Source organism: Motacilla alba, chromosome 6, assembly GCF_015832195.1.
Source record: "Motacilla alba alba isolate MOTALB_02 chromosome 6, Motacilla_alba_V1.0_pri, whole genome shotgun sequence".
Classification (NCBI taxonomy): Eukaryota; Metazoa; Chordata; class Aves; order Passeriformes; family Motacillidae; genus Motacilla; species Motacilla alba.
In genome coordinates, this window is record NC_052021.1 from 22,619,082 (window position 1) to 22,644,154 (window position 25,073).

At 42.4% G+C, this 25,073-nt stretch overlaps 1 protein-coding gene across 1 annotated transcript; it reads left to right on the forward strand.

Moving 5' to 3' along the window:
• Positions 1-2,701: 2,701 nt before the first annotated feature.
• On the forward strand, positions 2,702-24,994 carry OGA (O-GlcNAcase). Its single transcript, XM_038140749.1, has 16 exons — positions 2,702-3,222; positions 6,766-6,817; positions 7,142-7,239; positions 8,415-8,545; positions 9,183-9,354; positions 10,230-10,328; positions 10,468-10,752; positions 11,288-11,446; positions 12,460-13,070; positions 13,464-13,638; positions 17,167-17,252; positions 18,111-18,215; positions 19,890-19,975; positions 20,879-21,071; positions 21,866-22,025; positions 22,709-24,994. The coding sequence occupies exons 1-16, from the start codon at positions 3,036-3,038 to the stop codon at positions 22,843-22,845; spliced, it is 2,736 nt and encodes a 911-aa protein (XP_037996677.1). The 5' UTR covers positions 2,702-3,035; the 3' UTR covers positions 22,846-24,994.
• Positions 24,995-25,073: the final 79 nt, after the last annotated feature.

The window sequence follows — 25,073 nt, forward strand, 5'->3', positions numbered from 1 at the left end:
CTGTTCTGTCTTGGCATCTGTCAGCTGGCTGGGATGGGAGGGAAGGAAAAACAAGGGGTTGGCACAGAGTTGGTATCCTTTTTGGGGTGCTGTGGTTGCAGGGTGCTCTCCATGGGTGCTCTGGGAGGTTGCAAGGGGGACAGGGTGCACACTGAGCTTAGCCATGCTGTTGGTGGTCCTGTAAATAGAGATTTTCTCCTGCTAAGAGGCTGGAGGTGTTAAGGTTAAAAAGCTCTTGCACCAAGTGTGTCACATTTCAGGAGTTGGGCTGCCAGGTGTGCTTTCAGCTTACCAGATGCTGCTGGGTGAACCCAGGCTTGAGAGCAGGTGGCCCTTGTTAGGATGTGGCATTTAAGGCTGAGCTAGCAGGAACATGGTCACCTGCCACCTTGAGGAGGTAGGTATGGACTGGGAAGCGGTTTTTCGTATGGCAATTACTGGCTGTTGGAAAAGTCCAGCATTGAAAAGTGGGAAAAATTAAGTAAACAGTCATGTAAGTATGAAAGTAGCAGAACAAGAGAGCAATGGACCTGATGTGGGACAGCAAAATGGTGCAGAATTCTACAGACTGTGGTCCAGGAACTGAAAGCTCAACGCAAAGAACTGCCTGGAGACCAAACAGAGCCTTAAAAGGATGGGCTCTGGCTGTGGGGGGAATTACCACTGTGGGACTGGGTAAACAGCAAGTCTGATCTTTCCAAAGCCTCTGACTCTCCAGGGAACTTTTTAAGCTGCTGGCCATCACCCAGGGCTGTGTATGGCAGTATGAATGGGCCTGAGCACGTTTTCCTCTCTAACCCACTTTCCCCGGTATATCCTATCCCCTGAGCTCTGTTTGGCTGGTTGCTATTTCGGGCAATGACATCCAAGGGCTTGATGTGCCCTCTTGTGGCACAGGGATGCTGTGAGCCCCTGATGGGATCCCTTGGGTCCTTGTCCCCAGGGGGAAGGGCAGGAAAGAGGCTGAGGTGATAATGGAAAAAACAGCCCTGCGGGGCTCAGCCTTCGAATGGTGCCGTGGCCTTTTGACACCAAATGGGAAAAGGTTTGTGCAGGGAGTGCAGCTTTTGGAGTAGGGGGTGGGAAAGCTGAGAGTCAAAAATAATCTGTTTGGCTCTCCCCTAAACAGGCCCTCAGGAAGGGGCTGAGGGCAGGGAGGCCTGGATCCTTTAGGTGGCCTTCAGCTTGCCATGAGAAGCTGCTGTGTGAGCCAGGGCTTGGATGACCCTTGTTAGTAGGAGGTGGCATTTAAGGATGGACAGCCAAGTCATTTGGTCTATGATGAGAACAGAGAGAAGAGCTGATGGATCCTTGGAAAAGGGCAGCCTTGTGTTGTTTCCAGACAATTTTTTCCCAGCTTTCAGAGGAAAAATTAATAGTAGCTATGTGGTAAAAGAGCTGAGCAACTGGATGAGGCAGCTGATGCAGCCTGGGGCAGTGATTCATTCCAGCATCCTGAATACTGCCTAAAAACACAAGCATTTTGTAAAAGAATGAGATTGCAACACTGGGAGAACTATTACTGTAGGATTATTTGGCCATGACCAGAGATATGAGCACCCCTTCAAGGTCTTTTGTGACCCTGTAGTCACCACCAAGCTCTAGAGGTGTGTGAAAGTCGTGTGTGCTCTCCACCCAGATTCTGTGCATTTCTCCTCTCTAACCCTTCTGTAAAGCCTGCTCGTGTGTCAATACAATTTAGCTGGTTCCTGTTTAGGGTATCTGTACAATTTCTATTTTTGCTCTTTGAAAGCTTTGGCCGGATGATGGTGGTAACTAGAGATGTCTCTTGGCCAGGGGCTCTGCTGCAGTTTCCCGAGCGCGGGCATTGCCGGAAACGCAGGCGTCTTCGGTTTCTTGTCACGCTGGAGCTGCTATCAGTGGGAATAAGCAGAAACGTGACTGAACCGTGAAGTGTGTGCCCTGACGTCTGCAGGCCTTCTCCAGCCCTTCCTCGCCAGCTGGGGTTTTCGGCAGCTCTTCGCTAACTTGTTTCTTGTTGGCCGGTACCTGCTGCAGCCTCCGCAGTGCTGGGAAGGCTGGCAGGATCGCCTTGCCGGCCTCGCTCCACAGCCACGAGAGAGCTCACCTCAGCCATGGGGCGCCTCGTGCTCCCCTGAGGGTGCAGCAGGAGAGACGCTGTGTAACCTCAGAGCCCTCCTCTGATCTACTAATACCATCCCACCTTCAGCATTCTCGTGGCCTCTTCCAGGCACGGACACACTTCCAGGCGTGCCATCGGCCGTGCCGTGCCGTGCCGTGCCAGGAGGGCCGCAGCCGTGCCCCCGCCGCGGCTCCGTGCGCCCCGCGGGCCCGGCTGCGCTTGCGCGGCAGCGCGAGAAGTAGGGCGCGTCTCACGGGAGCCCGCGCGCCCTCCGCTCCCGCGCAGGCGTGCTCCCGCCGGAGCGCGGCGCCGCGAGGCGCAGGCGCAGAGCCGAGGTAAACACTTGGCTCCCCGCCCTCCTTCCCCCCTCGGCGCCGCTTCCCTACACAAACCCCAGCGCGCACGCGTGCCGTCGCACTGCCGCTTCCCCCCTCAGTCCCCGCGGCCCCTCGCGCGTGCGCCGCGGGCGTGCGCTGCCTCCCCGCGCAAGCGCCCTGAGGCCGCCGCGGCCTCGCCCCTCCCGCTGCCGGCCCCCCCGAGCACGCGCAGTGCGCGCCCTCCCGCGCCCCGCGCCTGCGCAGCCCGCGCGCACCGCCCGCCCGCCCCATTCCCTGAGGAGCCTCCCGCGCCCCAGCCCGTTGTTCCCGCTCCACCGGCGCCGTCCCGGCCGCCCTCGTCCCTCGCTCTCTTCCCGCCGAGGCTGACGCTTCCCCTGCCCCCGCGGCAGTCCCGCGGAGCGGCGCGGCTGCGGGCGGAGCGGCGCGGACCGGTTGGGGCCGGTTCCCCGCGCAGGCGCAGCGCCCCGTAAACAGGAAGCGGCGGCGGCGGCCCCGGAGCGGCGGAGACAAAGGGGCCGCGCAGCGGGGACGGCAGGGACCCGGCTCGGCTCGGCCCGGCCCAGCGAGCGGCGGCGCTGGCGGCGGGCGGCAGGATGGTGCAGAAGGAGGGGCAGGCGGCGCTGGAGGAGCCCCAGGGTAGTCCCAACCCGGCCGGGGTGCCCGGCGCCCCCTTAGAGCCGCCGGGTGCCACGGCAGGGCCGGTCCCGGGGGGCGAGGAGACCGACACCGAGACGGAGACCGCGCTGGGCTCCCGCCGCTTCCTCTGCGGAGTCGTCGAAGGTGAGAGCTTTCAGAGGGGGTCTCTCCTGGGAGACAGGGGGTGCGGGAGAACGGGGGGTGGGCTGGTCCCAGCTGGCTTCGCTTTGCCGTCTCCTCCCCCGCCCGGAGGAGCCCGCTCGGCGGGGAGGTGGCGTGCGGTTCTTGGCCGGGACTCCGCCAGGGCGGGGAGGAGCCGCGGCTCCCGGGCGGAGCTTCTGCCCCCGGGGCTGGTGCTGGAGCGGGGAGCGCCCTTTGATGGCAGCTGTGCGGCGGGGCGAGGGCAGGCCTGGCACCCGGCGCGCCGATGATTCCTCAGAGAGGCTGAGGCGGTGCTGGGGCTCGCTTGCTCGTACGTGTCTGAAGGGGGAAGTGGGAGAGAGCGGAGCTACCGCGCGATTATCTCGGCTCTACGTGCTCTTCCTGTGCTCCCGAGGCTCGCATTCAGTCCTGAGCAGGAAATAGGTGATTCCGTGGAATTCTGCTCAGTAATTAACATTAAATGCACCCTTGTTCTCTAAAATATTGTAGCGTATCATTTTAATTGTAGAACAATCCTCTGTCTTTTAGCATAGTTGCATCGTTAAAAGGTTTAAATTGTTCTTGAAGCTGCAGAATAAAGGGACTTTTTGGAGTTCTCAGTTAATGCATTTCTGGTAGGTCAGAGGTCAGTTAAGGTAGGTGGTTGAAAGCCAGCAGGAAAAATGGTTTATCCCCAGCGTAACAGTTGGTTTTAAATCGTTTATTTCCCGTGATCTCAAATTATTTCTGTACTAATAAGGATTTTCCAGTAGCAAAATAAAATTATTAGCAGATGGAATGGAGAGGGGAACAGGCAGTTTTATCAAAGTCAGTATCTACATTGCTTTGCAGACTGTTTTCTGTTTGTATCTTTAGAAAAAAAATCATTCGGGTTCTGTAAATATGACTGTGAGAGGTGAATTGGTAGGGCTTAAATACAGTCAATGTGGAGAAAAATGCCTTTCTTTTGCTAATAAACTTAATTCTGTGAAGGTAGATATCAAATTGAAGGCTTTGGAGACACATAACAGTGAAGAAGAACACAGATTGTAACGACATGTTTTCTCATGTTCCTGCTGATACACCTGGAATGTCTCTTGTTCATCCAGGTTTCTGTTGGAACCACTGAGAATACCGTAATAAATTTTCTTGTCGTGTTAGTTACATCGTTGGTTGCCTCAGCATATATTTTGTTGCAGGTGTTCCTGAGTGTACTGTGCACAAAACAAAGCAAGAAAATGGCCTCTGCCCGAAGAAGCCGTCAAACACTGGTTAGGAGTTACCAGTCTAACAATAATATGTGTACGGGGAAAAAGGAATAGGGGAGTGTTAAGGAAAAAAGGCAAACAAAAAAACCACCACCAGCAGAAAAACAAACTTGTGGTGAAGGAGGTAAATGGTAGTGAGTGAAAACATCTGTCTCATTAGTGACTCAAGGGAATTACAGAGTTAAGAGAAAAACAGGAATTAACTTCAGAAGTGTGGCTAAATACTTGAACATAAGGTAGTGGTTAACACAGACTAAGGTGTGGTGAGGTTGGAGTGCTGAGATGAAGAATTTGGATCTTTGGTAGAAAAGGCAGAGGGCAATTGGGCAAACACTGCGTGCGCACTCTAAGAGTGTGAAGAGTGTATGCTACTTATCAAATTCACTGTTTTGCAGAGTAATAAGGTCTGAGAGATTGCTGAATGCAAAGCTTTCGTGCACTGCCTCTAGGATGTCCTGACTTTTAGTGATGGAGAGCATGGTAATGGGATGAGGTATTTTGGCATAATCTGTTGACTTTGTATGAGCTTGACACACAGTCCTGAGGGAGTAATACAAAACTAGGTCGATTTATTGTTAGGCAGAAAGATCCAAGAATTGTACTTGGCTGGTGACAGTAGTAACCTAAGAAATGTGGTGACAGATGGAAAAGTATTGCTGCAAATTAGCCAGTTCTGTTCAGCCTTATTTAGTTTTTGATAATTGATTTTTTTTAACAGTAAGCTGTGCTCTGCTTTAGGGTTGTAGGTCTGAAACAGTAGTATCGTAAGTAAAACAAAAGTGTTGTGAACAGGTTATGAGGCGTAGGGGATATTCTTTAGGTTTCACAGGATTTCACTTCTTTTGTGAGTTCCTGCTCTTCCTCAGGGCAGCATCAGTCAGAGTTAGGAAACTATAGTGAAAATAAGAAATTCCTTCTGGGTGAAGTAAACTGGGAGGTTTTCAGGCCTCTCGGCTCTCTCTTGTTGTTCCCTGTTGCACTGGGCAGTTGTGAGGGGAAGTAGTTGCTCAGTTTTGCCACGTTGTGGTGCCAGGCAGTTTGAGATCACTCTTAGAGAGAATAAGTCTTAAAACTTGAACCTCTTGCTTTAAGCTTCTTAAAAGAGCATTGTACACTTCACATGTAACTGAAATATAATATATAAAAAATGTCTTCAGTTGCATCAGTTTGGAGTTTTTGAAGGTAGAAGGGTGGTTTTGTCCTCAGTGAGACTGCATATTTACAGATTTACAAGGGTGAATAGCTTTGGAAATAAAGATACTGTTCACCTTTTGAACTGGTGTTCTATGGGGACTTGTGAGCTTTGTGTACTAGTAGTATCATTCATCACTGAGTGGCCATGTCCTTTGAAAATAAGAGCTTATTAAATTTCATGTTATTTTAGTCTCTGGTCTTCGCATGGACTGCAAGCTGAAGCTTTGTTTTGAAGTGCCCACTTGTGGTTGAACTGTTTGCACATAGGCCTAAGTGAGTTGGCTTGACTAAGAGGGCATTGAGAGTGCTTTTTTAAAGTATTGCTTCTAGAATGGAAAGCTTAGATTTAAAGCCAGAGGCAGTTGCAATTCCTGTGGAATTGTATGACGTTCAATACATTCTAAAATCACTTGGGAAGATGCTTTTATATATGATTATTCACAGACATAGTATTAGCTTGTAAAATGTGGAAATGGTAAAGTAGGATATCAATTTGCAACTTAATTTTGACAAGGATTCAATTAAACAGAACAAAATAAATGAAATCCTCAGCATTTTTTTTGACTTACTTGCACTTTTTTTTTAAATTATACATCATCTTCTGCAGTATGTATTTATATATTCTGCTTATATAAATCCTAGTCTGTACCACCAATCAAGCATGTTTGAGCTGGTAAATATTTTCAAGTGTTTTCAGTGTTCACCCTAAAGTCAAATCTGTTTTGTAGGTGTAGTAGTTTAATTAGGTTATAAGTGTTCAGTCTGCTGCTCTAAGAATGCTGACTTGACTTGTCAAGGGCATATGCTCAGGAACACAATTTGTATTCTGAAAATTAGGTGCTTCAGTGGCCAAAATTATTAGACCTTACATCATAAGAAATAAAACAAGCTATAATTGCATTTTAAATTTAGATCAGTTTAGGTTGTTATACTTTTCCTCATGCTAACTATTTTTCTTTCCCTTTCTGCTTTGGGAAGGTTTTTGACAAATGTAGCGAAAGAGGAAGAAAATGGTGGGTTGTAATACAAAGTTCCATGAAGCACGCATAATCTGACTGGATAATTCTAATCTTGTTGCCCATAGGATTTTATGGAAGACCTTGGGTGATGGAGCAGAGGAAGGAGCTTTTTAGAAGGCAAGTCATGTTTCCTCTTACTGCAGCACATTCCATCACAATGTAATCATAAGCTTCCACTTAAGTCTGGAAAGAATTATTGTTCTATCCTAGAGGAACTTTCTGCCCAATATCTGTATTTTTGGGATTTGTATTCACCTTTTTATCTTGCATATAGCAAATTTGTCCAATATAATTTGTGCTTAAAGTTATTGTGACTTAACAGTATAACACAATGTTCAGTGAAGAAAAAAAAAATCAGATTGAGTAAAAGAGTAACATGAAGTAAACCACAGAATTCCTGAATTTGTAGGCTATTTGAAGGCTTTTTTCCTGTGTTTTTAGGCTTCAGAAGTGGGGGCTGAATACATACCTGTATGCTCCAAAGGATGACTACAAGCACAGGATGTTTTGGCGAGAAATGTACTCTGTGGAGGAAGCGGGTAACTGCCTTTATTTCTCCTCTGTGCTTTCTATGAGTAGATTTTTGAATGAATTGGTTATTGCTATGTATACTTGTGTGTGTTTAATCACAGTAGCCATTCCCAAAGGTGACTGAAAGCCTCTTTTTAATACCCTGCAGGTGTGTTTATGGGAGCTTTGGAACAAGCATGGATTTACTTCTTTTAACTACAACTGCAGATGATTTCTGAAACTGCTTTTAAGGCTTTGTCTTGCAGGATTTATTTTTTGTCATTGGAAAGGTTGTTTAGACTTACTCCTCTGGCTCTTGAATGTCTTTTGAATATTTTTTGAAGTAGAAATTATTTGCTTTAGGAAAGGAAAAAAAGATTGATGAGCAAATAACGTGTCCTTTTATGTGATTCATTAAGTCCTTGTCTCAATGAAAGAGTACCTGTTAGAAAAACAGCTCTTGACCAATTAGCCAGAACATAAAAGATCTGTTCACGCTAGCGTGAGTTGTTTTATCCACCTCTGGTGTTTATGGGATTTATGATGCTTTATTAGACTGAAGGGATTATAGTTTTCCTTGGGTGAGGGGAAAAATTACACTCTCTGGAAAGTAAATGATCCTTCTTGGAGACCTCTTTAAATCAATGCAGAATAGTAAAAGATACTGCAGGGTAATATCTAATAACAGCAAAGATTGTTAAACATGCTAAAAATAATTTTCTTTATTCATTCTATGAAAGATTCAATTGTAAGTTTGTTTCCTAAGGAACCTTCTTCTGCACAGTGATGTTACACCCCACTTTTTCATGTGCCCAAGCTTCAGTCTATGAGTAGTGTGTGAACCTCTGTCACACGGGGTGATATTACGGCAATAAATTGTTAGTATGTGTGGAAAAAGTGAGTAATAATTCTAGAACTGTTGATGTACATACTGTGGAAACAGGCTATATCCATATTTGTCTCACAGCATTGAGAAAAAGAAAACTTTTAAGATATTTATAGAAATTTTAACAGGAAAAATGAGAATACAAGGACAGTTGTTGTATTCCTTTTGGCATAAATGCTGAAGAATCTTCCAATTAATTTGGTGTTCTTTGCTTTGTTAGTTTCAAGAAATTCCAGCAATTCTTTTTTCTAATTACACTTTAGATGATGCCTGAGAAATTTTTTGAGTCCTTCTGAAATATTTTAATTTAATTTCCAGAGCAGCTAATGACTCTAATATCAGCTGCACGAGAACATGAAATAGAATTCATCTATGCAATCTCACCTGGACTTGACATCACTTTCTCCAATCCTAAAGAGGTATCCACGTTGAAACGTAAGCTGGACCAGGTAAGGATGACACAAACTTAGCACAGTTCCAGTGCTGCTTAATTTGGAAGCTCCAGTTCCTTGCTCATCTTGCAGCTTTTCACCAGCTCCTTGAACCTTTTCAGCTCTGGTGTTAGTTTGGGTGTCTCTGAATGACTCCGATGGATATGTTCAAGTTGCATTGCAGAAGTAGCCAGTGATAACTTTGATTTTAAAAAAAAAATCTCATCTTGTATTGGATGCTGAAGGCTATTTTAGTCTTCAGAGTATTTTAGAATCTTGAAGCTAAGATGGACTGCTAAGGCAAGAACTCTAGCCCACAATAAATGCCTTTGCAGACCTGACATGCACATCTTCTTTGTTCTCCTGACTCCTCTTCTTTGTCCAAGAGCTGTTACAGAATTAGCTTTTTTCCCAGCTGTCCATCCTGTGAGATCAGCTTTGGATGGTTAAAACTGGAGCAGATTGCAGGTCTTTAAAGGTCTCATCTTTGAGAGAAGCAGAGCTATGGGTCAGAGACAGGCATTCATTGTGAACAGAACTATATCCCTGTTCCTGTAGCTGTATCTAAGATTAGATCTAAAAATCCTACAGTTTGATTAAAAGAAGCAGTAATAATTTAACAAATTAAATATTTTACTCTTGTCTCTTGTATTAGGTTTCTCAGTTTGGCTGCAGATCTTTTGCACTGCTGTTTGATGATATCGATCACAACATGTGTGCAGCAGACAAAGAAGTTTTCAGTTCTTTTGCTCATGCTCAAGTCTCAATCACAAATGAAATTTATCAATATCTAGGAGAACCAGACACATTCCTTTTCTGTCCTACAGGTAAAACAAGCAGAATATTTTCATTGAGCATTAAAGGAGGGGGACTGTTACCTTATTGTTTGAAAACCTGGGTTAACATTTAATAACTGCCTTAAGGAGTATTTTGGGGTTGATTGAAGAAATTGATTTACAAAGAAAAGTTTGATTATTCAGATGTATGCAAAGATTTTTTTCCAAATTTATAAATCTCTGAAAGGCTCAATGCCAAGCAAATAAGGCAGCTTGGTAGAACAGTTAGAGAAGTTTGAACCAAGAATTAGGCTAATGGAAAATTTACTTTTTCCTAACTTGAACTGAAATCTTTGCTTCTTGAATTAACAGGTTGTTAGTTTCTAAGAATTGTTTTTAAAGTAGAGGTAGTCTATGCTTATGGCTGTCACTGGTTCCTGTTTTTAATAAGATTGCTCACTTCACTAGTCAGCGAGTTGCTTTTTTATCAAAAATTATTTGTAGTTTATCCTCTTACACTGTAGTATTGTGGTTCTGTTGCACACCTTAACTTTAGAGACATATGTTCCAGTGTTACAAGTTTTAGGTATTTGACTTCGTAATGAGTCTTGGGGTTTTCTCATTCTCTTGGATGCTAGCTGCTGTAACAGGCCTTCTAATTATGGACTTGATTAATTTTTTCCTAATTTTGGCATTTGAGCAATTTAAAATAATTCTCTACCATTTGTTTCTGATATTTATGCTGAATATAATTCATAATGTCATTTTTATTTATACTTTAGACTTTTGGGCTTCACTTGATTAATTTTATACATGTTTTTCATTTCCAAGGGTGGTATTCTCTCAATGTGTTTGTGGGACAGTTTGGTGCGTGGTCACACATGTGCATCCTTCTAATGACAGTGACATTCTCTTTTGCTGTGCAGAGTACTGTGGAACTTTCTGTTATCCAAATGTTGCCCAGTCACCGTATTTACGGACTGTAGGAGAAAAACTGCTCCCTGGAATTGAAGTGTTATGGACAGGTAAAGATTGATAGCTTGTTTCTTTTATTTTGTTGGCATTGATTATTTTCTTATAAATATTTAGTAAACTGTCCAGCTACTTGGGGGTTGAATCTTCAAGTATATGCAAAGCCCTCTGATCATCTTATTTTCTGCTTAGGTCCGAAAGTTGTATCCAAAGACATTCCAGTAGAATCCATTGAAGAAGTTTCTAAGATCATCAGGAGAGCCCCAGTTATCTGGGATAACATTCATGCTAATGATTATGATCAAAAGAGGCTTTTCCTTGGGCCTTACAAGGGTCGGTCAACTGAACTCATCCCTCGACTAAAGGGTGTTCTGACCAATCCGAACTGTGAATTTGAAGCCAATTATGTTGCCATTCACACGCTTGCAACCTGGTACAAGTCTAACATGAATGGAGTGAGAAAAGATGTGGTGATGAGTAAGTATGAGTAACTGTTTGCTGGATCTATGCTTAACCATATAAATCATACCAATTCTCTGTGTTTTTAATGATTTTCTCTCTTCCTCACCAACTTCTTCTTGTGATCACCTAGCCTTTTCTGTTCCATAAGTAAATGGCAGTTGCCTGGAAGATAATGATCTTGCTTTACTGACTTCCTGGGGTGTATCTATAGCACATAATATCAAAGAATTTCTTAGTCTGGAGAGTTTCTGTGGTTATGTAATTATTACTCTTGGAAAGCACGTTTAATGCCCAAGTTTGAAATGTGTCCATGGATATGATTTCATTTGAATAGAAGCAGTTTAGATCAGAAGACACTCTAAATGCCAGGGTGTCTAATTTCTGTGTTGATATTGGTGGTGACCATAATTGTCATTTTTTTTCTAATTAGAATGTATTAACTTGTTCTTTTGTCAAGTAAGCCCCTAAGTTACTGACTGCCTTGTTTGACATCTATTTTTGCTATTTTAAATTAAACTAACATGATAACTTTTAAAATTTGTCTCTGTAGCTGATACTGAAGATAGCACGGTTTCGATCCAGATTAAATTGGAAAATGAGGGGAGTGATGAAGATATTGAAACAGATGTTCTGTACAGCCCACAGATGGCCCTGAAGTTGGCTTTAACGGAATGGTTACAGGAATTTGGGGTACCTCAGCAATACAGCAGTGAGTGTGATTTGGTATCATTCTGAGGCTGGTAGAAAAATGGTGTTAGATGTTCAGTATTTGTGTTTAGATTTAAGATATTTTACAGATCCTAGCAATTCATACACTTTGGCTGGAAATATTTTCTGCCTTAGTAACTGGGGAACCTTAATTAAAAAGTAAGAATGCTTAATATTCTGCAGTGTGCTTGTAATGCTCTGACTGAGCAACAGAAGCAATCTTGATATATTATCTTTTGGCATTTCTGATAGAAGGCAGGAAAGGGTCCAGATCTTGGTAGTCCCAGTTCTTACTAGGCTTCAGTGGAACCTGAGAGAAAAGGAAGTACAGTGGGGATTTTTTTTTTTAGTTGATGTTAGATTGTTGTAAAAACTAGTTCTGGTCCTGAAGACTCCGTGTTCTTCCAGTTGTTTTAAGATAGTTTTATTTCCTGAGTTTGTCTGCATACATCAGCTGAGTTCCTTCTAGCACTGTACACTTTTTTGTACCAGTGGGAGCTTGGGATATATCTTGAGTCTAATGACCTTGGTCAGGGAGGGTGAGTTAGAGCATGTTGTCCAAGATTGTATCTGGTAAGGTTTTGAATGTCTGTTTTCCCCAGGTTAAAGACAGTTTTGAATTTGAAATATTTAAGCATCCGCTTATCATATTAAGCTTTTATTGTGAACTGTCCTTTATATTCAAATACAACTTTACCAAGTAATTTGATGCAGAGGGAAAAGTAGTTACTTGAAGAGCTTTTTATTCTGATGACGTAGTTAAAAATTAATGTTAAATGATTTTCCTAACTTTTTCTTCATCCTATCTTTGCTTACCAGTTATGTGAAAAGGAAACTTGCAAAACTCAAAGTCAGTAGTTAGAGTTACATTGACAGACATGAACAGGCAAAGTACCGAAAGGAAGCTGTGCTGTTGGGATGCTGTGGTAAAATCATCCATCATTTGCAGGAGTTGCTGATTTGAATGTTAGTTGGCAGATACTGAAAACTAAATTTGTTTCTTCTTATTCTCAGGTAGGCAGGTGGCCCACAGTGGTGCTAAAAGCTCTGTAGGGGATGTAGGGCCACTGGTGGCACCATCCTCTTTGAATGCAGCAACAGTGGTTACCACGGTGTACCAGGAGCCCATCATGAGCCAGGGCGCGGCGCTGAGCAGTGACTCGCCGGCCTTGGCCAAGGAGGAGGAGAAGAAGCAATCTGATGAGGAACCAATGGACATGGTGGTGGAGAAACAAGATGATGCAGACAAGAATGCAAACCAGATACTGACAGATATTGCCGAAGCCAAGATGGCAGAGGAGCTGAAGCCAATGGATACAGATAAGGAGAGTATAGTTGAGTCAAAGTCTCCAGAGATGTCTATGCAGGAAGACTCTGGTAGTGACATTGCACCTATGCAGACTGATGAGCAAATTAACAAAGAACATTTTGTGCCTGGGCCGAATGAAAAGCCTCTTTATGCAGTAGAACCAGTGACTTTAGAGGATTTACAGCTTCTTGCTGACTTGTTTTACCTTCCTTATGAACATGGACCCAAAGGTGCACAGATGCTGAGGGAATTCCAGTGGCTTAGAGCAAATAGCAGTGTTGTCAGCGTAAATTGCAAAGGAAAGGATGCTGAAAAAGTGAGTACAAATCTTGTTTCTCTCCTTTTATGTCAAAATTCCAAGCAATTTTATCTGTTGTCTGTAATAGAGACTGCTGTTCTACTTAGTAGGACCTGAAGGGTAGTGTATAGTGAGCCACAGGTCACAGTAATTTTCATTCCTCCAGTGGAATCTACTGTTTTAAGCCCTGTAGTACCACACAGCTATGAAGACAGTCTAGTATCTGCATGTGACCAGTGTTGCCTGTACTGGCCTCACTTCTAACAGCCATTAGAGACTATCTGTGAGTCATGTGTGGTGTGGCAGTCCATCCTGGTAAAATGAAGTAGTGAATTGTGTAGTCTTTCTCCATATTTAGAGTACCACTCCTCTCCAGGAGCCTGTGTTTGATCTTGTGGATCTTTTTCATAGATAGAAGAATGGCGTAACCGGGCGGCCAAGTTTGAAGAGATGTGCAGCTTGGTGATGGGCATGTTCACTCGCCTCTCCAATTGTGCCAACAGGACAATCCTTTATGACATGTACTCCTACGTCTGGGATATCAAGAGTATTATGTCAATGGTGAAATCTTTTGTGCAGTGGTTAGGTAGGTGCATTGGGAGCCATTATAATCCCAGATAGATTATTTTTATGTGTGTTTTTAATTAGCCCACGGGGAAAACTGAAGCATTAGGTGAATGTGTTTTCTGGGACAGGGGGTCTAGTTTGACCCTCTTTTAAAGGTTTTCCTGTCTTGCTATTTGAAGCAATGCTTGCAGTGAGTTTGCTTTGCTATTAAAAGTGAAGTCTGCTGGATGCTTAAGATTGGAGACCTTGATTTTCTTCTTGGGCTAATGAAACTTGAATCTCATCTGACACGTAAGTGTTGACTTTAACTTACTCTTGACTGAATGCACACTGGACTATGCCATGTAGCTCCTTGGATGCCCCCCTGAATGATTGGAAATGACACTACGAAATGTGATCACATCAGCCATCTGCTGTTTGCTCTGTCTTGATAACATTATTGCTGTCTTCAACAGACTTTCAATGGGCCATGAGGAAGGTGATCCTCCAGCCCCTGTGCGCATGCGAGCTTTAGCAGAAGGCTATTCTGGTGCAAAATAATTTCCTTTAAACACTTTCCAAATTGCTGATTTTTTAAAAATTTTTTAATCTATATTTTAGTTTTTGGTAATGGATGGAAATTATGGAACTCTCTGGACAGATTTAGTCTGAGACTTAAAATGATCTTGAAACAGGTTTTTTTTGTTTTGTTTTTTTTTTTTTTTTTTTTTTTAATGTGTGGCATTTTCTTCTTTGTTTTGTTTTGTTGGTTTTTTCCTGAAAGATTTTTGGGAGATCCTAAGTTGGCAGATAGCACCAGCATGGCCTGGGTAATTCTAGTCACCTCATTTCACTTTCAGGTTTCAATCCAACTGTAAGGAATATGCTGTGGAGTTGCTTGACATACACAGCAGACAGCAAAGCTGATGGTCTCAAGTCACACTTTCTGTAGCTGTCACAAACCTCACAGTGGCTAACCATTACACAACCTTGGTCTAATCCTAGTGTTTGGATTGTCTTTAAATTTTATTCTTAAATACTGACAGACTTAAACAGGGACAGAGGAGACCTATTAAATCATCAACTTGGTCTATGCCCAACAAATTCCTGTAGTTTGTGCTTTTTAAGTATCTGATCCCTAAGCTCATAGTTGATAAAGAAGAGAGCTTTTAAGACTGCCTTGTGCAGAGCACAGAGAAGAAAACCTAGTGGGGGAGGAAAACTCAGCAGCATTGTAGTATATTAACATTTCTCGAACAACTTCATGCTGTTTAAAAGCATTAGTTTGTGTATTTTTAAGCGTTACACATCTCCTCCAATTTTACTATCCTTGCTGTATGTTGACCTCTAGCTAGACAGAATGCTCTCTTCTTGATAACTTAATCTGCTTACAACTCTAGGCCAAGGCTCTATAAAGGGAGCACTGGTTCCTGTAGTCTTTGAAAACATCAAGGGCCCAATGCAGACTGCATTTCAGAATTACTGGACTATGTACTAAATTCAGCTGAAATTGTTTTCAGTGTCCCTGTGAAGTTAGGTGTAAGTCTCTAAGTGCATCAAATATTTGGAGTGGTTCACAGTAGAAGCCAACTCAGTAAACACAAACTCTGTTAACTTTAGCACTGTTCTGTTCCAGTACTCACACTGGTATTAGATAGTTGGCAAATTAAGGGGTTTTCACATGTACAGTTTGATACTCTTGTGCTAACAGTGCTTCTGTGAGAGGGGCCATTTTTGTCTTCAGCTTGTGTTTTATCACTAGTGCAAATACAGAGTAAAGGTCATTGATAAAATACCTCATTATATAAAGTCAAGTACATTACAAATCCAAACAAGTTAGTTTTCACAGTGGTGTGCTCAATGGTCCACTGGATGTTCACTTTCTTCACCTCTCCTCCCAAGTCCAGCTAGCATTCAGTCCCTTGAATTAGTGTGGCTGTACAGTACTATGGATTACTAATGACTTCTATTGTCTTCTTCCCCATTGTGTACAGATGGGAGAATCCTCAGCACAAGTTTCTACTGCTATTGGATGGACAGCGCCAGATGTTCACAGCGCGTCGTCATTAATTAATTAAAATGGAAAGGTTTTGTCTGTGAGGCAGCTCAGATAGATTAGAAGTACAGCAGGCATGAACTGAAGTCACATTTGCGCAGCGACTAAGGCATTAACTATGTTTTTCATTTACACAGCTCTTCATTCACACAGCTCTTTACTGTAATAATTGGAAGTGCTAGTTAAGTTGTAGTCTCAAAGGACAGACAGATACTGTCTTCCAAGTTTTTGACTAAATCTCTTTGGGAAGGATATCTTCTTACATGAGAATTCTAAAATGTGGGAGTGAACCAAATTTGAGTTCTGGTGTTTGGATTGTTTCTGAAATTTACCGTACTTAGGGTAGTTTGTATTGAACCTATATTCCTAAACTCGTATAAATGTCAAACTTGGCACACTTTGGGACTCTCTGACTAGCACAACATACTTGTCTGTACTGATCTGAGGCTGTTACTTGAACAGGAGGTAGATTGCTGTCCACAAAAGGAAGAGAGTATTTGCGCTGCTCCTCTTGTCAGAAAACTAGGCGGGTAGTTGCGATCTCCACTCCAGATACCGCTTGGCTTTTTTGTCTCTCCAGAGCTGTCATTTCTGTTACTTGGTGAAGGCTGCAGTGCCTTGCTGCCAGAACAGTGTTAAAAATCAAACAGCCAATTTAAGCTTCTTTTCAAAAGCAAGTGCAAGCTAAAGCTATGCACTGTAATGGGCCTGCTGCTACTGGTTGTGCAGCAGTGTCCCTGGTGCATCCAGTATGCTTGTGGAAATAAAAATCAAGATAGAAAAAGCAAAGCTAGTAGTGGCCACCAAGATGAATTAGTTAAATTGTGAGTTAATTCCAGTTAACACTACTTAGCTTTTTAATGTGCCAACAGTATTGTGAAGTTGTGGCCTGGATTATGTAAATCTGTGTAGTCTCTTGCAAGAATGCTGTTTCATACAGCTCTCCTGGCTGCCTGATCTGTGCCAGACTGTTTACATATATTGTTAGTCCTAGTTTTCTGACAAGATTAGAAACAATCAGTACTAAAATGTGACTTCAGAAAGGTCCATTTTTTTTTTCAGGGGCTGTGATAATGGCATTTGTTTGATCTAAAATTTATGCTAGTAGCTTTTGAGCCACGTAGCTTCCAAGATGTCAGATTTTCATAGATTAAATGAATGTTTCTGACACAAATACCCCAATAAAAAGTGTACAAAATGTACAAGGAAGGGAAGTCTACGTAGTTCTGCATGGCACCATTCTTGTGCCTTCTGGTCTAGAATGAAGTGTGTAGCTGAATTGCCTCACCTGTCTGCTACAGGTAATCAAAAATTTGAAATACTGCAGTTAGTGCGCAAGCACAAATGCTTTATAAATGATACATTATTACAGCCCCTCCCCCTCCCCCAGCCCTGGTTTCTAGCTCAGTTAGAGAGCTTTTTCCACGAGTGTATTTTAGCTTTTTGGACATGTAAGACACCCAGGAAATCCCCCTTCTCGTAACATTCTCCGCTTGGATCTGATCTCAACAGGGTGTCGTAGTCAATCTTCAGCACAGTTCTTAAGTGGAGACCAAGAACCCTGGGCCTTTAGAGGTGGTCTAGCAGGAGAGTTCCAGGTATCAATATGACTTCACAACTGAATGACATTTTCTTTGTTTTATGAGAAACCTTTTGTTGCACATCAGAGGTCTGGAAGGATTGGTCTGCCGAAGGCTTTCTGGTCCAAAGCCCATTAGCCTTACAGCTTGGTTTAAAATAATTTTCCTCCCCTTTCTACAGTAATTTCTCAAGGAGATGCTGCCTGTCCCACGCGCATGCGAAGCGCAGCGGCTTTAGTTGTACATTTCACATTGTTTCTTTGCAGGTCGCACAGCATTTTTACCTGCGCCCGCAATTGCACAATGCGCGCATGCTTGTCTGCCAATGGGAATTCCATGAGCAAAAGGGATCATACTCCAAATTTCGGTTCCTCTCGAAATAATGCTGTAATGTGCTTTATTGCGAGGAATTCAATTGGCCAGTATTCCTAGATCGCTGTTTGTACCATGTGCAGATTTGTTCATGGATTTTTCAGGCGCTGTACTTTTCCCCCCCTCACAGGTGCTCTGCGCGCAGCAAATTGAATCAGCGCATTGCTTTTGGGATAAAGCGTCTCCTCTGGCCAGTTAACCCTCTTCAGACCAAACCTTTCCTCCTGACATTCTGTGTTCTTAGACAGTGTAGATACGATTGGTAAAAAGTTTTTAAAGCAGTTAAGATTAACAGACTCTTAATGTGCTGTTTCAATTGCATATTTTAGAACACCAATTGGATATTTTCTATTCAAATAAGGTCTTTGCATTTGTAAAGCATACCAACCCCAGCTTCTTTTGGGGTAGCAAGTAGCAAATGTTATTTTGGGAGTCTGCAGTGCACACCCAAGAGTGATGGGTTTTGTTGTTCATACAGTTATATTAAATATTTTGTTTTCACAGCGTTTGCTGCCTATTGATGGGGCAAATGACCTCTTTTTTCAACCACCTCCATTAACACCCACTTCAAAAGTGTACACCATACGACCCTACTTCCCTAAAGATGAGGTAACTGCTTTTGACACTTGCTGACACATCACTTTTGCTGTTAGTGATGCACTTTCTTTCCTGGCAGCAGTGATTACTGCTGAGTCCCCTCTTCCCTAATAAAGCAGGTGTCCTGATACCTTGCACAAGGCAAAAATGCCAGCTCACAGGAAAGCTGAGGTTAAGTGATATGCCTCTGGTTCAGCAACGTGCTGTGCAACACTTCCTGTACACGCACAGCTTGATTCCCAGGCTCCCACCCCCTCACCCTTTTAAATCTGTGAGTGCCTTCCTTATTTATGAAAGACAAGTTAAATTTGTTCAGCTGGTAGAAGAATTCTTGCAGCAGGGAACCATCCAGTGAATTAACCTAGAAGGTGTGTGTGTATGCCTGTTTCAGTCAGTGGTTATTGTGGTGTGTGTGGAACTGTACAGGCAGAACGTTGATACTGCATCTCAAAATGGAGCTGAAAAATCTGATCATGGTTCAGCCATTCATATCATTTGAGTTACAGTTGGAAGCTTATTGGTCTGATTTTGAAAGAATGTTGTCAAATCTGCTTTGGAGTGTTTGATACTTTAAAATCAGGAAAATTTAATTAGTCATTTTTGATTAGTGCTATTTACCTTTTCTGTTTTCTGGATGGATCTGTAGTGTAGTTTCTTTCCTATTAGCTTGGCATGGAGAATACTTGAAAGTGAAGTGTCAGCCAATAGTTAGCTAACTCTTTATGGATGCAGTGTAAACAATGTAGGGATTAATGCAGTTTGAGATTTTGTGTTGGTAGGTACACTGAGATGAAACAGGAGTTTCTAGGTTGAGTTTGCAGTATTTCAAATGGGTCTTAACTTTGAAGCCAGTCAGACATACAAGGCTGACGCATGAAGACTCCTTTTCCTGCCTGTTCTAGGCTTTATCCTGTGCTGTTCTCACAAGCAGTAAAGCAGCCTTTTCCAAATCTTTGTGCAGGACTCCACCTAAGCTGACTTGTTCTTTTGTCGAAAATGGAATTGATATTTCTAAACCACCTTAGCAATTAGAGGTGCTGCTAAGCATGCAGTCATAAACAGTATTTCTTCTGAGGAGTTACCCTTTAATTAAAGGAAGAAAGTGTCAAATGCAAAGCATTTTTGTTAAAAAAAAACAAACAAAAAGGTGAAGTTTCTTATTTAAGATGTGACTAATTCGAATTTGCTCTTTTAAAGAGATGCAGGTGAAAGCCTTTTAACATGCAGGATATATCTGTCCTTTGCAGAGGCTGAGTTGCCATCCTGGAGCATCAGAGGTTTTGTAAAGGGATTTAGTAGCAATGGTGGTGGTCTTCACTGAGTATTTAGTATCTAACCCTCAGAATTAATCTTGTGCTGTTACGAGAGCAGGAGGTTGCCCTCCAGCCTTTCCTTCCCAGCCATTCAACCAAACTGCAATGTTTTTGAAGGCAGCTTTGAGTTACTTTCATGGAAGAGGTGGAGGGAATGCCATCCTTGTGCATAGATGGGTCCTTTTGATCTCTGGTGACTGGATGCCTGTCATATCATATGGATAGCAGTGTTTAGAAGTGGGACTTCTATGGGGTTTAGGGGTTTGATTCTGACGGGTGGTCATTGCCCTCCTAGGTTACAGTGCAGCTGTTAATGACATACTCTCTTTTGCATGTGACTGCTAAGGTGAAATCATCTCTTTTCTCCTCTTAGGCATCTGTATATAAGATCTGCAGAGAAATGTATGCTGATGGAGCTGATCAACCCTTCCATAGTTTACCAGATTTAATTGGAGACAAGTATGTATTAGGAACAAGTGTCCTGCAGAGGTTGTTCTGAAGGATGAAGTCCTGATAGTGTATTTAATTTGAATTTTTAGAATTGTGTGTGGGAAGACTACAAAGAACTTTGAAGCAGATAAACTAATTTACTCTCGGGAAATTGGGGTTTTGGTTTCTTAAAGAGACTGTTGACAGTTATGTCTCAGTTCATGTGCTGGTTGCCTGTTGTGAGCTGTTAGAAAATAAATTTAGCTGAAACCTCTGTATTGTGAAAGGTATGCATCACAGTATCTTGTTTCAGATTTTGTAAAAGTATATCATGAGAGTGTCCAACTCTGGTATTTTTTCTGACCTACGTAGTTCTTAGAATAGAATTGAGAGGTTTTTGAGGTGCAGTCTCCCAACCAAGTGCCTCAAGTTTTTTCTGAAGTACATGTACAAACTTTTTAAAAGGATAAACAATGATAGATGAAGTTAAAAAAAAATGGGGCATTAAAAATGAGCTGTAAAATGAGCTACTTCGAGTGGATTTTATTTTTTTTTGTCTCAGGTATTTAATTTAGATAGAATTTTATAGAGAAACTGCTCTGAGTGACAGGCAGTTAAGAAAGGATGTGTAACTGGTATCAAACAATACCCAAAGCAATTATGAAAGCAGGGAAATAATGGCAGCAGAGCTACTAAGAGCAAAAGCTGAAGAGCAGTGTGTATAGAATGAAACAGTGGAATCCTGAGGTGCAGATGTTGCTTGCAGCTGAGTTTTGACAGCTGATCAGTCAGTTAGTGCTTTGTTGGAGCTAATTCCATGACTGGAAGACTCACTTCTTTGGTTAACTCTTTGGAGTCTCCTCTTTGGAACCTGAAGGGCATACTTTGTCAAACAGACCTTCTTTTGACTGAATTTGCACTTTTTTTCTGCAGGTTAGTTGGAGGTCTGTTGACCCTCAGCCTGGATTACTGCTTCGTCTTAGAAGATGAGGATGGCATATGTGGCTATGCTTTGGGAACAGTTGATGTAACTCCCTTCATTAAGAAATGCAAAATGTCTTGGATCCCTTTCATGCAAGAAAAATATACTAAACCAAATAGTGACAAGGAGCTGTCTGAAGCAGAGGTTGGTATAACCCGTGAGGTCAGAACTGTATGCTGGAGTCTTTCCAAAGTGCGTCTTTGTTTTTTGAGCTCACATGAAATTCTTTTTTTTTACCTTTCTGAAGACTTTGAGCATGTATTAAAGCATGCATCTGATGTAACAGCAGACAGTAAAATTATTCATTGCCAGTCAGATACAGCTATGTGCTGTAATACACCCATGAGGTGTACTGGAGTAGTAATCCATGCAGTAAATGTAAAGCATCTTCATCTGGAGAAAATTACTTTTTGAAAGTAAAGTATTGCTCCTGCTCTGTTCTACTGCAAAATGTATTAGTTTCCCTATGCTGCAGGTAGAGCACTGAAAGTCTTACCAGTTTAAGTACGGAAAACAAATTCAAGAGCACTTTGGTTTTGGTGTGAAAATCTATGAGCTGTTTGTGGAGTGTGACAGCTGTAAATGGTGCAAGGCAGCCTAAAACTGCCCATTAAAAAGGCAAAGAAACAAAGAGGAGTATCTGTGTGCAAACTGCTGGTTATGTGTTGGCTTGTGCTTTCTTTCACTTGAAGTATGGGTCACTGAGTAGAAGCTTTGCATGCCTCCTTTGATGGTCTGAGAAGCTTTTCTAGCCAGTCTTCTTGTCTAGAGTGTACAGAAGGCAATTCAGCAGATGAGGAACTAAGTCAAGAGGTGTAGCTGAAAAGCCTGCTGGTTTGGACGTACACTCCATTAGCAAAGCAGTCTCCCCTGATGAAGATGAATAAAAATGAAAAGCTGGATAATTATTAAATACCCGTTTCCAATATTCTTTTCAGAAAATAATGCTAAGCTTCCATGAAGAACAAGAAGTATTGCCAGAATCGTTTCTTGCTAACTTCCCATCTTTGATAAAGATTGATATCCACAAAAAAGTGACAGATCCAAGTGTGGCCAAAAGTATGATGGCCTGCCTGCTCTCTTCTCTAAAGGCTAATGGTAAGTTTCTTGCACTTAGAATTCCTTGTTTCCTAACTACACGTCATTTCTAGGGTGCGAGGCAAACTTCGGAAGATTTGGGTAAATAATTACAAAAGCTTTTGAACAGTTAACTTCTGCTGCTGCCTTGAAAAAGGGAGCTTTTAATTTTAGCCATTATCCTGCAAATTAGAAGATAGGCAGAGCTGAGGGAGCAATTTGGCACTGAGAGCACACATCTTTACATCTTGAACACTGCACAAAAGTCTATATTTTTCCTGCTGGCATTGGTAATGATGCTTTTTTTAAAGTTTGGCTGTGTGCACTGCTGGGTGATTACCAAACCTTCAGCATGGGAAGTGCTTGGCTGCCTGCCCTGACTGTGCACCTCACACTCACACTTCCTTTGTGCCACTTGGTGCCCTCCTGCAATGCTGCTTTTGGAGCCAACATCAGATATTTTTGTGTGCAGTGAAAGGTGTGCAGAGGGTTTCTTCAGACTGATGGGCGCCTGCAGTGTGTAGTCCCGTTAGGGGATGGTCAGCTGTGCTGCCATGAATCTGGACTCTTGGGCACTTTGCTCCACATGGAATTGGATCACTGATTTACCTGCTAAAGTTGGTGGGAACTTTAGTAATATTTGATGTCTGTACTTTTTACAGCAACTCTTCTCCTACAGTATTTTGTTTCTTTTCTTTCTTCAGGCTCCCGTGGGGCTTTTTGTGAAGTGAGACCAGATGATAAAAGAATCTTGGAATTTTACAGCAAGCTGGGTTGTTTTGAAATTGCTAAAATGGAAGGATTTCCAAAGGATGTTGTTATCCTTGGAAGAAGCCTTTGAAGTGCTTGACAGTGAACTGTTCCAGTACTGTAGACCCTTAACAGCTGGGCAGGTAGTGGTGGGGATCTTCATATGGTCTAACTGCACAAAGCCAGCAATAAGCCAGCTTGGTAAAAGGGGCTATGCGAAAATCACCCATCACACATTCAGACTGTAATTTGTTGGAAGGGGATAATGCTGCTGAAAATTGTTAAACAAAGAGAAACCCTGTCCTCTCCTGGTCCTGTGTGAAGTGCCAAGGAATCTTGCATGGGCTATAGCTTCTCAGAGGAATCCCTCTCAGTCGGTGCTGTGGTTGACGACAGTTCTCTGCATTCAAGTGTCAACAGAAAATTGGTCTCTGGCAGAATGCCTATAAGGATGCAGGTTTTGTTCTCTGTCTCAGAGCAGGATGTGCAATTGGAAGTTGCAGAAATGGGAGGGGTTGCTTGTGTCAATCAGCATTTTTAAAGATGAGTAGTTACAGTTCTGTTTTTTACTACCTTTATGCTTGTTGATGAAGCAATGGCCCGTTGTCACTTCTAATGACCATTGGTTCAAGCTTTGTGTTTTGTTAGGGACAAATGTGCAGTGGTCTGTGGCAGAAGTCACTCAATGACAAACTTGTAAATCTCAGTGTATATAAACTTAGCTGTATGCTGACTAACTTTTTGTTTACTGATTTTTGTAACTTTTTCTTTTGAAAAGTGAAATGGTATAGGTCCAAGATGGCACTTTTGAAAAACCTAAAACCACGATCGAGAACAAGTCTGTCCTCAGCACTGACCTTTCTTACTGTGCCTCATATCCAGGGCTAGGTACTGACCATCTTGGGAAAGGGGAGCAGATCCCAACTGACCCTTCCTTCAGATAGCAGTTTGTCACTGCTTGAGGGTATCACTCTCCTGGGACTGAAACAGCAATTCACAGGATGCTTTGCTGAACCCGTTAATTTTGGTAATGTTCACATGGGATTATGGATGAAAGATGGTGAGAGGGAGAGAGAGCTGGCCCACAGCTGGGATTTGTCCTTGGAAGAGTCACCATGTTTCAAAGCCTGTTCGTACTAGTTTGATTAAATCAGGGTCTTCAAGTCCTGCACATTTGTATCAATTAACTTTTCTATAAGAAATGCCACAATAAGCACATTTTTACACATTATTTAAATGGTTATCTACTTTTAAATGTTCCAAGAGTTTAATGTTTTTACCCAGGATGGACATGCTTGGTGATGGGACGGAACTGACGTCGTATGGGACCTGGTATTGAGGTGGTTGGATCAGTTAATGGAAATGGTATTTTGCAGTAGTCCCAGTGTCCCAGACAGGTGATTGGACAATGGTATGCACTTTGCAGTACTTTGTTTCTTCCACCTGCTGCCATAAGCTGTCTATATCTTATGTTTAAATTTTCCTGGGTTTTTTTTCAGTGGTGCACAAAGGAAGCTTGGTTGCTCTTACAAGCCTCCAGCTGCATAGAAGTTGATTTGCAACCTGTAATGAATGGCATTAAGATTGCAGTAATGCTCTCTGCAGCCTGTAAGGAGATGCTGTGTTTGGCCTTCTGGTGCAGTCATGTGCAAGGTGTTTCTTTTTTTTTTTTTTTTTTTTCTGCAGAATGTGAATGATTTTTAATGCGGTAGCGAAGTATTTAAGTTGAAACAAGTTCATTTCATTTTTAGAGAGAGGTATGGGGTTGTGCTGTGGGATTTCATTAAGTCCAAGCTGAATGCCACTAGTTTTTATACAGCTTTGGGTGCATGTTGAGTAGCTGATAACCTTGATTTACCAGGTGGGAGAGTTTTGTTTCTTCATGGATACCAGACTCGACTTACTTCATCTGGATGCATAACATTACAGCATAGGATGCTTGTGGCCTTATTTCTTGGCTTTTAAGGAGTTTGCCACATTTTCTCTTCCTATGAATTTGTTATTATTATAGAAGTTAATTGTCTAAGCCTATGGAATGTCAGGCCAATACCATCATTCTAGGATTGTAAAGTGATATGTTGACATATCTTTCATGGTTATGAATTTTCATTAAGGTTGGAATGCCACTTTCATTAATCTGTTTTAGATCAACAGTATCTGTAGCAGAAAAAGACCTGTAAAACTGTATTTGAAGACCATGCGAGAAATAGAATAAAAATTGAGAAGTGAATGTAAATAAATGCGTATTTTGTGTATGAGCTGGTTCAGAACCAGAAGTGGTTCAGCAGTGTACATTACATCACACTGTGCTTGATGCCC